Here is a 10623-nt window from a genome sequence, read left to right on the forward strand (position 1 = left end):
GTTACATAAAAACTGACAAACGGGCTGGATACAAAAGGGAGGGAGACGGTAAGAAAACATGTTTTGCAATTCAGATTGTTAAGATGAAAGTATCATCTGCAGCTCGAGCTGGCAGTCACCCTGACAGTCCATAGACCTCGCAGAGATCTGCCTTCCACACCTCTCTAATCTGGAAGAGGTGACACCCCGCTATCAGGCTGGGCGCTCCAGCAGGGTCCCTTCTGCAGGTTCTGCCGTCCTTTCGGGAGGTGCCTTTGCGATGCCAGGTCCTTACCGATGCACGGACACACCAGGCATGGTTTCGCCGTCGTCCCTGCGAGAAGATTCCAGTCGGGAGAGGGATGTGATCCCCGCGCCCCAGCGCCGGCCCCTCGTGTCACGTTGACTCCAGGCCGGTGTGCCCGGGCTCAGCGCGGCGACAGCTCGGCGTGACGGGAGCCCTGTGACATGGCAGCTGGGTGGGAAGCGCAAGGACCGCGACTCCTACGGAGCTCCTGAGCATCCCCAGGGAAGGGGGAGCGGCGCATCCCCGCGGCTGCCGGCGGCCCCCGCCGCTCCCTGCCTGCCAAACCTCCCAGACCGCCCTGCACGAAGGCGTCGGGCTCCGGCGCAGCTCAGACAGCCCGAAACCGAATTTGCATTCCACTTCCTAGCTGGAGCAAGGCAGGGGAGGCCGAGGCGCCGGGAGAGTCCCGTCCCGAAGCTGCCTGGCGTGCGTGGGGCAGCCTGCGGGCAGCAGGAGCGGGCCGGGGCCCCGGCCGGCGAGCGCAACAGGCGCGGCAGGAAGGCGCACCCGCACCCCCATCATTAGCGCGATGAGTAAGCGAATCCCGAAAACAGCCTGGCGGGGGATGCTCGGCCCTAATGACAGGCTGGGGCCCCTGCCCTGCTGGCTCCGGCGGTGCTGCGGGTGGCGGAGGAGACCGCCGCCGGAGCGGGTCCCTCCCGGGATGGCTGCGGGCAAAGCCGTGACGCGGAGCATCAGCCGCCGCTCCCGGAGCTCCGGCCGGAGCCTGTCCGCCCACCGCTGGATCCTGTCTCGATGGTTGACACCACTGTCTGCCCGCCTCGAAGTTCTCCTCCTGCATCCATCACCCTTCGATGGCTCGCCGCCCCGGTTACCCTGCCGCGGCGCCTATAGCCCGCTTTATGTCCTAAAACCAATGGGTTGAGAATCCCAGCGATTGCCAGGAGGGACGGAGGGCTTTAGACAGTGTGTTCTTACAGCGAGTGTGCCAGGAACGGCAGGATCCACACGGACTAAACATTCCTGCACTGCCCTGTGCATCCCGGGAGGTGCCCCCAAGGCACGGGCTGCCTGGAACCCCCAAAGCTTCCCAGGGCCATCTTCACTCGGGTGAAACCCAGCACAGCAGAGAAGGCTGAGAGCTTTGCCCTGCCTTTGTTCCGAGGGTGCAGCCTCTGGTTTAGAACAGTTGGTGGAGAACACTTCCTCTCCTAGGCTGCTTTTGAAGTCGTGTCATTACTTTCTCTTAATGAAACATGCAAATCCTGTAGATGCTGCGATTGCATCTCAGGGAACTCAGTCTTGACACAGCTCTGGTTGTAAATATTTAACCGGCATGTAATTTAGGGCACATCCATCCCCATTACCTTTTTCCTCACAATTTCTTATTGCTCAGAATATATTTTCCTGGTGCTGGACTGCTGGGAAGCCCACTCTGTTGCAGTCTTTTTTTGGCAGTCCTGGACAAGAGGGGAAGAGACTGAGTTTTATTAAACAGGGAATCTGAAGATCATGGCAGAGGTATGGCTGATTGCTGTGGGAGGGGTTCCACGAGCCATGAAGAAACCTCTCATTTTGGCCACTGATAGCGCGTGGTTCCCTTCAGTGATGCTGAATTGCGTATGCTCAGGTCACTTTTCACTGCAGTTCTGAAGGCTTTACTTACCCAGGATAAACACTCTCTGTCTCCAAAATACCAGAAAACTATTCAGTATCAGCATTACACTGAAGAAATTAAATGCCATGATAGCAGGATTTCATGGTCTTATTTTTAACTGTAATTCTCACTGCTTCAGGTTTACATCCCAACAGCAAATTTCACTTCCATGTTCAATCCTCTAAGAGTGCACAAAAGCAAGATTCTCAGTAAAATAATCAGACCCCACACTGCAAGGGGGGGATAAATACACTTCCCCCCCCCACACTTTACTGCACCCTAAGAAGCCTGAGAAACACAGACCCTGTTGGATCCAGCAGCATCAGAGCACTAAAAATATTTCAAAATATTTCAAATTACCTATCTTGAAATTGTTTCTCATGCTCTGCTGGCTGCTAAACTACAGTCAGCATTTTGGGGCCAGCACCCAGATATATGATGACAGCCAATGCTGCACTTAGTGGCATGTCAGAGGGTCACTTGAGCTGGCTGAGGAGTCTGCTCCTGCTCAGGGGCTTTGGCAGAGGGGTCTGAGCCCCCAATCTTCCCATCTTTACCTAAAATATGAGCTGCAGAGCTCAAAGAGAAGGCACTTCAGTGACTGTGGTTCATCAGCTCAGTACCCCTGAGGATGGAACCCCTCCAGAGCACAAGGCAAATCTCCAAGGATCGCCTGGAGCTTTGAGACTTCCAGCCTTGAAGAATTCCCATCCTGGGGCTTTCTTTGCCTAAGCCCATGTGCATCTATTAAGCAATCACAGATATCTGGAAAGAATTACTAGTATAATTATTCTGCACACTGTGACAAATATTTTTTAGGATTAAAAAGAAAAATTAAACTCCAACAAGAAATGAGTATTTGTCAAACCCAGATGTGCAAGTCAGGCAGATTTCCAAGCATGCACCGGCATAAAGGTTAAGCAGTCAATAATTCAAGTGTCTTCCACATACAGTAATAAAACTTCTCATGATTTATCCAGCAGCAGCTGCTGGCCTTGCTTTCCAAATGTAACTGCCCTGTAAAATTATTTTCTATTCAGAAGACTTGGAGAAAATTATGTTTTCATGTTAACGTAACTTGGAGCTGATGACTTCTGTCTCCAGCTTTTCCTGCTGCTTTAATTATAACAGTGCTTTAACACTTGCAGTAGAAAACTGCTGAAATTGCATTTCTTGTATTGCAAATGATGAAAAAAAAAAAAAAAAAAAAAAAGCCTTTGGCAGATGTTTGATGTCACAGCTGTTCAGTCCCACAAAGGTTAACCAAAGTGCACCTTTAAAAGGGGCTGTGAGGATAACAGAAAACAATTGTTTACAGTTGTATCTTTTCAAGGATACTCAGGACACGAACACAGCCCTGGTTTATGTCTCATTTCAGCTTTGCTGATGTGTTTGCAGTCAGTGCCATGGGGTCACTCCTACAGTACATACAGCTCAGTGACGTTTGGCTCTTTTACCTGAGATCACAGCTTTTATAAAAGCTCCTTTTTAATGGGCAAGAAGCGAACTAAACAATCCAGCCCACGCATCTGAGGATGAGCAGCATGTCCCAGGGATGCCTTGGGCACTGCTGCTTGCTGTCCCTGCTGCTGCCCCCAATACTGAGCTCTATTACCGCTACCCTGTTACCTCTGCAGAGACATCAAGAGCCCTTTGACTTTCAGTACCAATTACTTCAGGCAAGTTAGGCACCTATTTGACGATCCGAGGTGCTTATCTACCGACTGAATAGCAGATATTCAGTGCCTCTACAGCTCATCTCCACAGCTCTGGCCACCCCAGCAAACGCTTCTGTTGTTAAATTAAATGTAGGAAGCCGAGGGAAGCAAGGAGCACCTGCAGAAGCTGGCTCACTCAGTAAAATGTCACATACAAATAGGGAATGACCATAAAATACCTCTTTTCTTCCCCCTCCCCCCCCCCTTTTTTTTTTCCTTTTTTTTTTTTACCCATCATGTAGAAATAGAGGTCAGAGGAAGCCAGAAGGCATTTGCTCAGTTATGAGCAGCCGGTGCTGGATGTGATTTAGCTGATGCTATTAGGCTGGGAGAGAGACAGAAGACTCTCTTCTAGGAAATGCTCTGTGTGAATGGCTCCGTGCTCAGATGCAGCAGTCACAGGCCTGGGTGTCTGTTTGTTTGCTTGTTTTAAAGAACGGCTTTTTAAGCAGAGTTCAAACGCATTCACACCATAGCAGCTTTAATGGGTACACGCAGCAAAAGGAGCACTGGGGCTTGCAGGGAAGCACACCCCAAACCACAGCCTGCATTTTGCCACTCCATCTCAGCAGGCTCAGGGACCGCTTGTTTTGCCCCTTTGTCTTGAAACAAAATTTGGCAGCTCTCTGTGGCCAATCCATCCCCTGGAGTGTGCAGCTCCCTGCCCAAGGAGAAGCAGCAACGGTCCTTACAAAGACCTCAGTTGGTCTTTTAATTTGGCAGTGATTTAATTGCAGCTCTTGCTCCAGGACAGTATCAAAGACAGCTCAAGAGTCCCGACTACAAAGAGCCCTGGAGCAGGCGTTCAGACAGCAAACCGTTCTCACCATTGTCCAGGCTCCCCTTTCCAAAGGCACTGACTTGGCTCCACCAGGACTGGCAGGAAGCCTCCAGTTTCTCAAGAACTGGGTAATGAGATTACGGAAGCAGCTCACAAGGCTTTTGCTCTGTGCTGTGAAGAGACCTCTGCTCTCTAAGAACTCACTGTGCCTCCTCGGGGCCTTCTGATTAACAGCATCTCTGAGGGGTGGGCTGCCAGCCCATCTGCAGGGATATCTCATGTGGAAAACCAGGGAGGGTCAAACTATGAATTCTAGAGGCATAATTTTAACCCCTTCTTGGATATTATCCTTCAGATAAAAAGTAATGAAAAATTAAAAACTGGACGGGGCTTTAAGCAAGCTGGTCTAGTGGACGGTGACCCTGCCTATGGTAGGGGGTTTGCAAATAGATCATCTTTAATGTCCCTTCCAGCCCAAACCATTCTATGATTATATGGAAGGCAAAAAACTTGAATGTTACCATTTCACAGTGGCTCTGCAAACAGAGAAAAAATAACATGCTGTGCATTTACTCTGAGCAAATATACAGGTTGTAATATTAAAGAATGTGTTTACTCCAAGCTGTTTATAAAGTCAGAAATCATTTTCACTCAGAAAATACGTGTATGGCATTTAGTCCTGTAAAGACTTAAGTTAGGTATGTCTCCTCTCAAAGAAGAGAGGACACTCCTTTGCACCCTTCCTTCCTCCCTGCAGAGAAGACAGTCCATGATTGGAACATGGTCCTAGAGGGGCATCAAAATCTGTCCTTGCTTATGCAGTAGCGGCGAACGAGGGAGGAGTAGGAAGGAGGAAAAACACATGCAAATCCCTAGAGTTCAAAAGTAAATTTAGAAGACAGATGAGGACTCCAGGGCTTGTCAAAATGAGGCTTGCCACCCCTACATCAACACTGCCAGCTCCCTTGAAAAGAGCAGCCTTATGGCTCCTGCAAATATTTATGCAGAGATTTATTAACTGCAGTTACATGAACAACATGAACTTCAGGATTCATCTCCTTGAGATATTTATTTTCATTAAAAACAAACTGTTTGGGAAACACATTACATATTTCCCTCTACACTTCCATCCATCTGGTTTCAGAGGAGCAATCCTATGGAATACAAACAGTCCTAGGCACCACACAAAGTACTAGACAATGTTTAAACCTCACACCCAGCAGTACAGCCTTAACTCTGGTAAAGCAGCGCAGGAGTAAGTTCACATTCAGGAAAAACATAACTGAGTTACACAGAGGCTTCCAAGAAGGACTGAGATGAGAATTAGCTTCAGTTTAAAAGTTAGAGAAGTAAAAAAAGCAAGTACACAAACCAAAGTAGACAGTCCTTCACAGTTACCTCAGAGGTGAGGGGAATGGTGGTTCAAGAAAATCAGCTGCACAGAGCAGCCACTCCCTAGGTGGAGAACGCCAAAACATCCCGTTTCAGCATCCAAAGGGGGAGAATTACTCTACCAGGATCGTATCGACGCTTTCCTGGATGAGATCTGACTCCAGTATACATTCATCTAAGTGGTCTTGGGACAAGCTGGAGCTCTTACCCACACCCTCGCTGTCACAGTAAGGGTGAAACCTGGGGGTGGCGGGGCTCTCCAGCCGCTGGCAGCGGCTGTACTTGTGCTGCTTCCCTCGGTGCGTGTACATGTGCTCCAGCAGCTGGCTCTTCCGGAAGAACGCACGGCCGCAGACGGTGCAGCTGACCTTTCTCTTTCTCGAGAAAGAAAAGTTACAGTTCAACTCCACCGGTTCGTGGTCCTTGGAGATGAGGGAGAGCTGCCCGATCTGCAGAGGCTCCAGGTCGCTGCAGCTCGGATGCTCCAGCTGATGCTCATCCTCCTTGAGGAGGAAGGCCCCGAGGCGATGGGCGTCCCCAGGCTCCCTGTCCTCAGCCAGAGGCTGCACCTCTCCCAGGTCGCCGCTCTCCAGGATGGAGGCCGGGACGCCGAAGGGCAGCGAGCCCGAGACGTGGGTGTGCAAGTGCTGCCGCAGCCCCTCCCGCGAGTCGAAGCGCTCCCCGCAGTAGTGGCACAAGTGCACCCTGAGGCCGCCCTTGGCAAAGACGGGGCTCGCTACCTCCGGAGAAGGAGGGGTGCAGCTCTGGGACACCACGGGCTCCGAGTCGCACCTCTCCTGCTTTATGGAAACCGAGAGCTTGGGCCGCTCCTCTGCCGGCTTGGCCAGAGCCGCGGGCTGGGCCGAGGGGCGGGCGGCCTGCTGCTCCAGAGGGCCGTCATCCAGGCCGATGGCCAGGGACAGCTGCAGCTGCGGGTGGTCGCCCTGGGCCGCAGACCTGCCGCTCGCCTTGGGCAGGCTCTCCTTCGCTCCCAGGCGCTCCTTTGCCAGCTTGTGTGCCGTAGAGATCTGGATCCCGTACAAGTTGGAGGACTGGACCGGCTCTGGGGAGAAGGCCTGGTTCATCTCGATGGCGATGTGGGAGAGGTGGTCTGCGTGCAGAAAGCGGATGCCCTCCTCCAGCCGGCTCTGGCTGACAGTCTGCTTTGGCCCTTTCCCGGTGTACATGATATGTAACAAGTAACTAAATATGTCAGGCTGGATGTCTGTAGGCTGAATTTTTATGCACTCGCTGAAACAAAACAGATGATTAAGTACATACAGGGATCCAAATCCTGATCCATTACCTGCCCATGTGCTGCGAGAGCGCTTTTACAAGCAGCACTCCCTGCCAAGCCACGCAGAAGTGCAGCGGCTCTGTTTTCAAAGCCAAGTGCCTGAGTCTGTGTTTATCCCCGTGATTCTGAAGACCATGAGCACCACTGCAGCTGAGGCTGGTGCAGGTGACCAGCCCTGGCCACCCCGTCCCTCCCATGCAGAGCCCTCTGCAGCCACACAGCACTGCAGCGATGCCATGCAAGCTGTGCACCACCAGTGTGTGCCACTCCATTTATTCAAGTAATAAATTCAGCTGCTAGTACTGTGTGTAATCTTTATGAGCATTGCACTTAAGTGTCGGCAAACAACAATCACATGGAAGGGCAGTTATCTCACTTCCAGCCAATGCAGCTAATCCTAAAGGTTATCTTGCAGAGGTGCTGGAGACCACGATACTCAGAAAGGAAGGGGAATGAAGAAGGGTTTAATCCATTACAAGCAGCCAGGCCCAGGTCAGAGGCCAGACCTTGGCACTGCTGCTGTTATACCTGCAGAACCACTCCTGACCTGGCCAGGTGAAGAATGTGAGCAACAGCTTGAAATGAATCGATGATCTCAGTCTCAGGCGTTATCTCCAAAGAGTCTGAAGCACAGAACTGTGATAAGGCCACAGCTTCTCGATTGTTTCAAGCCTGTGGATCCTGCCAGAAAGGACAGTCTCACCCAGCAGGCTTGACTACAACCTAAGGCAAAGTACTAGACACATTGCACATGGGCAGGAGGTATCAGGATATCCCTGGATTCCAAATTTTTAAGGTTCTCACTGAAGGAAGATGGTGGTACTTACATCAAATGTCACACACATGTCTCATCTCCAAAGTGCAGGGTCTGATGTTGCCTTATGCTGACTACAAAAGTGGTTTTAAAGGGCAGCACATTCTGGACTGGGATTGTTTAGGGAGCCAAGGCCTATACTGGGTTAGGAAAATAATCTCAGGCCATCTAACATCCCCATTTATACTTTTTCAGGCTCTTATACCTTTAGAAAGAAGAAAAAGCAGAATGCTGAGAGTGGTCAAAGGATAGGAGGAGAGCTGTGTGTTCTTACCTCGTCTGATGAATAAATATCATCTTAAAATAGTTTGAAAAAGCAGCAAGCACCGCTCTGTGGGCTTTGAAGTAAACATCTCCAATGGCAACTGTGCAGTCACACAGAAAGCCAAACTCCCGCTGCATGTTCAGCTGCTGGAGAAGGAGGACGCTGTGGCCGGTGGTATCCATGGTGTGCCTGGGAGCAAGGGAACAAGACGTTCATCTCATTAAGAAATCAGAGAGCTCCCAAAAGCACAGATGTTGACTTCTCACCACCGGAACGAGATGGATGCCTGGCATGGAGCTTCTTCCCTCCTCCTCACGGCCCCTTGCACCCCAGTGTAACAGTCTCTCCTTCCGACACCCAGGCTGGTGCTCAAACCCACGACCAATGAGCTCAAGCCCTCTCGGGGACCTTTCCATCTGCCAGCTACACTCAAGGGATGCTTCTCCCGCTGATTAACTACGCTCCGTGGGGTGTCAGCACTAACTTCAAGCCTGGCTCGCGTTTTCCCTCCGATCTGACGGTGCTTTCCGCTGCCCCGCAGCCGCGGCGGGGGCACGGGGGAGGGGGGCTGAACCCGGCGGCTCCGGCACAGAGGAGCCCTGTGCGCCCAACAAAGCCCCCATTGTGCGGGCTGAGCCGCCCTCGCCCCGCCCCGCCCCGCCAGCGGCCCCTGCGCAAATAAACGCTGATATTTGCTATTGTCCCCGCAGAAAATTATTTTGGGGGGGGGAAGGGGTGGGGGCACACGACACGCGGCGGGAGGCGGCGAGCGCGGCCCGCCCGCCCGCGGCCCGGGACCAGCGCCCTCCCGGCCCGGCCCCGCGGCTCCCCCGCGCCCGCGCAGCCGCTTACCCGCGCGGAAACGCCGCGACCGCCCGCCCCCGCTGCCCGCCCGGCGGATGGGGTGGGCGCTGCCCCCCCGCGCTTCCTGCCGGGCGGGCTGGGCCCCGCCGGGCCGGGCCGGGCAGGGCCGGGCTTCTCCCGGCAAAGGCGAGCGCGGCCCCTGCGCTGCGCCGCTCTGGGCGCGGCCCCTGCGCGGCTCCGGGCGGCGCTGCCCGCGCTGCTCGCCCGCAGCTCCTGCGCCAGGGAGGGAAAGAGCCTGTGCACCCCCGTGGGGGATTTTTTGGGGGGGAGGCTGCGTGTTTTCCCGTGCGTTGCCAAAGGCATCACGCCGGACAGGGGGGCTTGGCTTCTTTAATCGCCCAGTGGCCGAGCGTCGTCTGCTGAGCGCCTCAGCTCTCGGCATAAAGTGGGTGAGGGTGGTGTTTTGGTTTGGTTTGGTTTGGGTTTTTTTTGTGTCAGAAAAGAAAAAAGTACAAGGCGCTTCCCCGGTCTGGCCGCTCGTGAGAATGGATGAGAAGATACGATCTGGCTTCCTCACCAATGTTTGCGGCCTCTGTGCTGCTTTAACCACCACGAGTCCCAGGGACGCACCATTTCTCTGTCAGGCCTCCTGCAGTCGCTCAGTGATGTTAAAGCTGGGGTTATTTTAGGCGAGAGCAGCGGTGCAGGGTGAGGTGCCAGGCAGAGGAGGAGGCACAGGCGGCACTCCCACCCTCACCGCGACTGCCTGGCCACAAGCAGCCCCTCCCGAGGGTCCCTCTGAGCCCCACCCCTCGGTACAACCTCTGAGGTGTTTTTCCGATGAATGTTACCAAATTGCATTCTAAACCTGCTCAAACTTCCAGTCCATACGGCGTCTTGCTGCCACCAGGTTAATTTGATATTCACACGATGATTTTTCCAGCTGGAAAAAGCAGTGAAAGTCACTGTTTGTGTGCTTTTGTCATGATTTTGGTGCAGTTTCCAAGATCTATCACACCCATCTCCTCCACGGCATCTCTGCTGACTCAGGGCCACTGCAGAAGACGTTCAGTGCCTCGGATCATCCCACTTGGTTTCCCCTCAGGATGTGATAGTTTGTAGTCCATTTTCTTATTACATCCCCATAACTGCAGTTCTTGAATATTTAAGGCAAATAATGTCCCTGGCCACCAGAATGCATCAGCTTAATGGGGCTGTTTCCAGGCAGCCTGAGCCTGGGTGGATGATGAAGATGGGCTGAGAGGTGACAGACGGTAGGCTCTAAAGCATTTTTATCCATGTGTTTGCTGCTTATCCCACTGACCAGCATAGCTTTACCTTTTCTATTGCCTTATGTTTTATTTCTTCTGTTTTAAATATAAAGTTCACAGGACTCAGCGAGCATCTTTCCCTCCTGTGTTTGCACAGCAGCAGAATTGAAGGATCACGGAGCTATAAATCTGCTGCTCCTGTAAATATCAGTAGCCACTTTTCTTTCCCAAAAGGGGTTGGCAGTAGGTGGCTCAAGGTTTTGTACTCTGTTTTGGGTTATTTAACATATTTATTAACCTGCGTACAGAGTGAGTTGTTATTTGCAGATGGCATGTTATTTATTTAAATGATTAATTATTTACATATTATTTAGGTT

At 52.3% G+C, this 10623-nt stretch overlaps 1 protein-coding gene across 4 annotated transcripts; it reads right to left on the bottom strand.

Moving 5' to 3' along the window:
• Positions 1-5453: 5453 nt before the first annotated feature.
• Positions 5454-9075, bottom strand: ZBTB25 (zinc finger and BTB domain containing 25). 4 transcript variants are annotated; one of them, XM_040066929.1, is made up of 3 exons: positions 9024-9075; positions 8181-8360; positions 5454-7046 (listed from the first exon to the last, which is right to left on the bottom strand). In XM_040066929.1, the coding sequence occupies exons 2-3, from the start codon at positions 8351-8353 to the stop codon at positions 5909-5911; spliced, it is 1311 nt and encodes a 436-aa protein (XP_039922863.1). In that variant the 5' UTR covers positions 8354-8360; positions 9024-9075; the 3' UTR covers positions 5454-5908. The 4 variants fall into 4 exon arrangements, with proteins under 4 accessions (XP_039922863.1, XP_039922861.1, XP_039922862.1 ...); XM_040066927.2 differs by lacking the exon at positions 9024-9075 and adding an exon at positions 8438-8890; XM_040066928.2 differs by lacking the exon at positions 9024-9075 and adding an exon at positions 8656-8889.
• Positions 9076-10623: the final 1548 nt, after the last annotated feature.

This window comes from Hirundo rustica, chromosome 6 (genome assembly GCF_015227805.2).
Source record: "Hirundo rustica isolate bHirRus1 chromosome 6, bHirRus1.pri.v3, whole genome shotgun sequence".
NCBI lineage: Eukaryota > Metazoa > Chordata > Aves > Passeriformes > Hirundinidae > Hirundo > Hirundo rustica.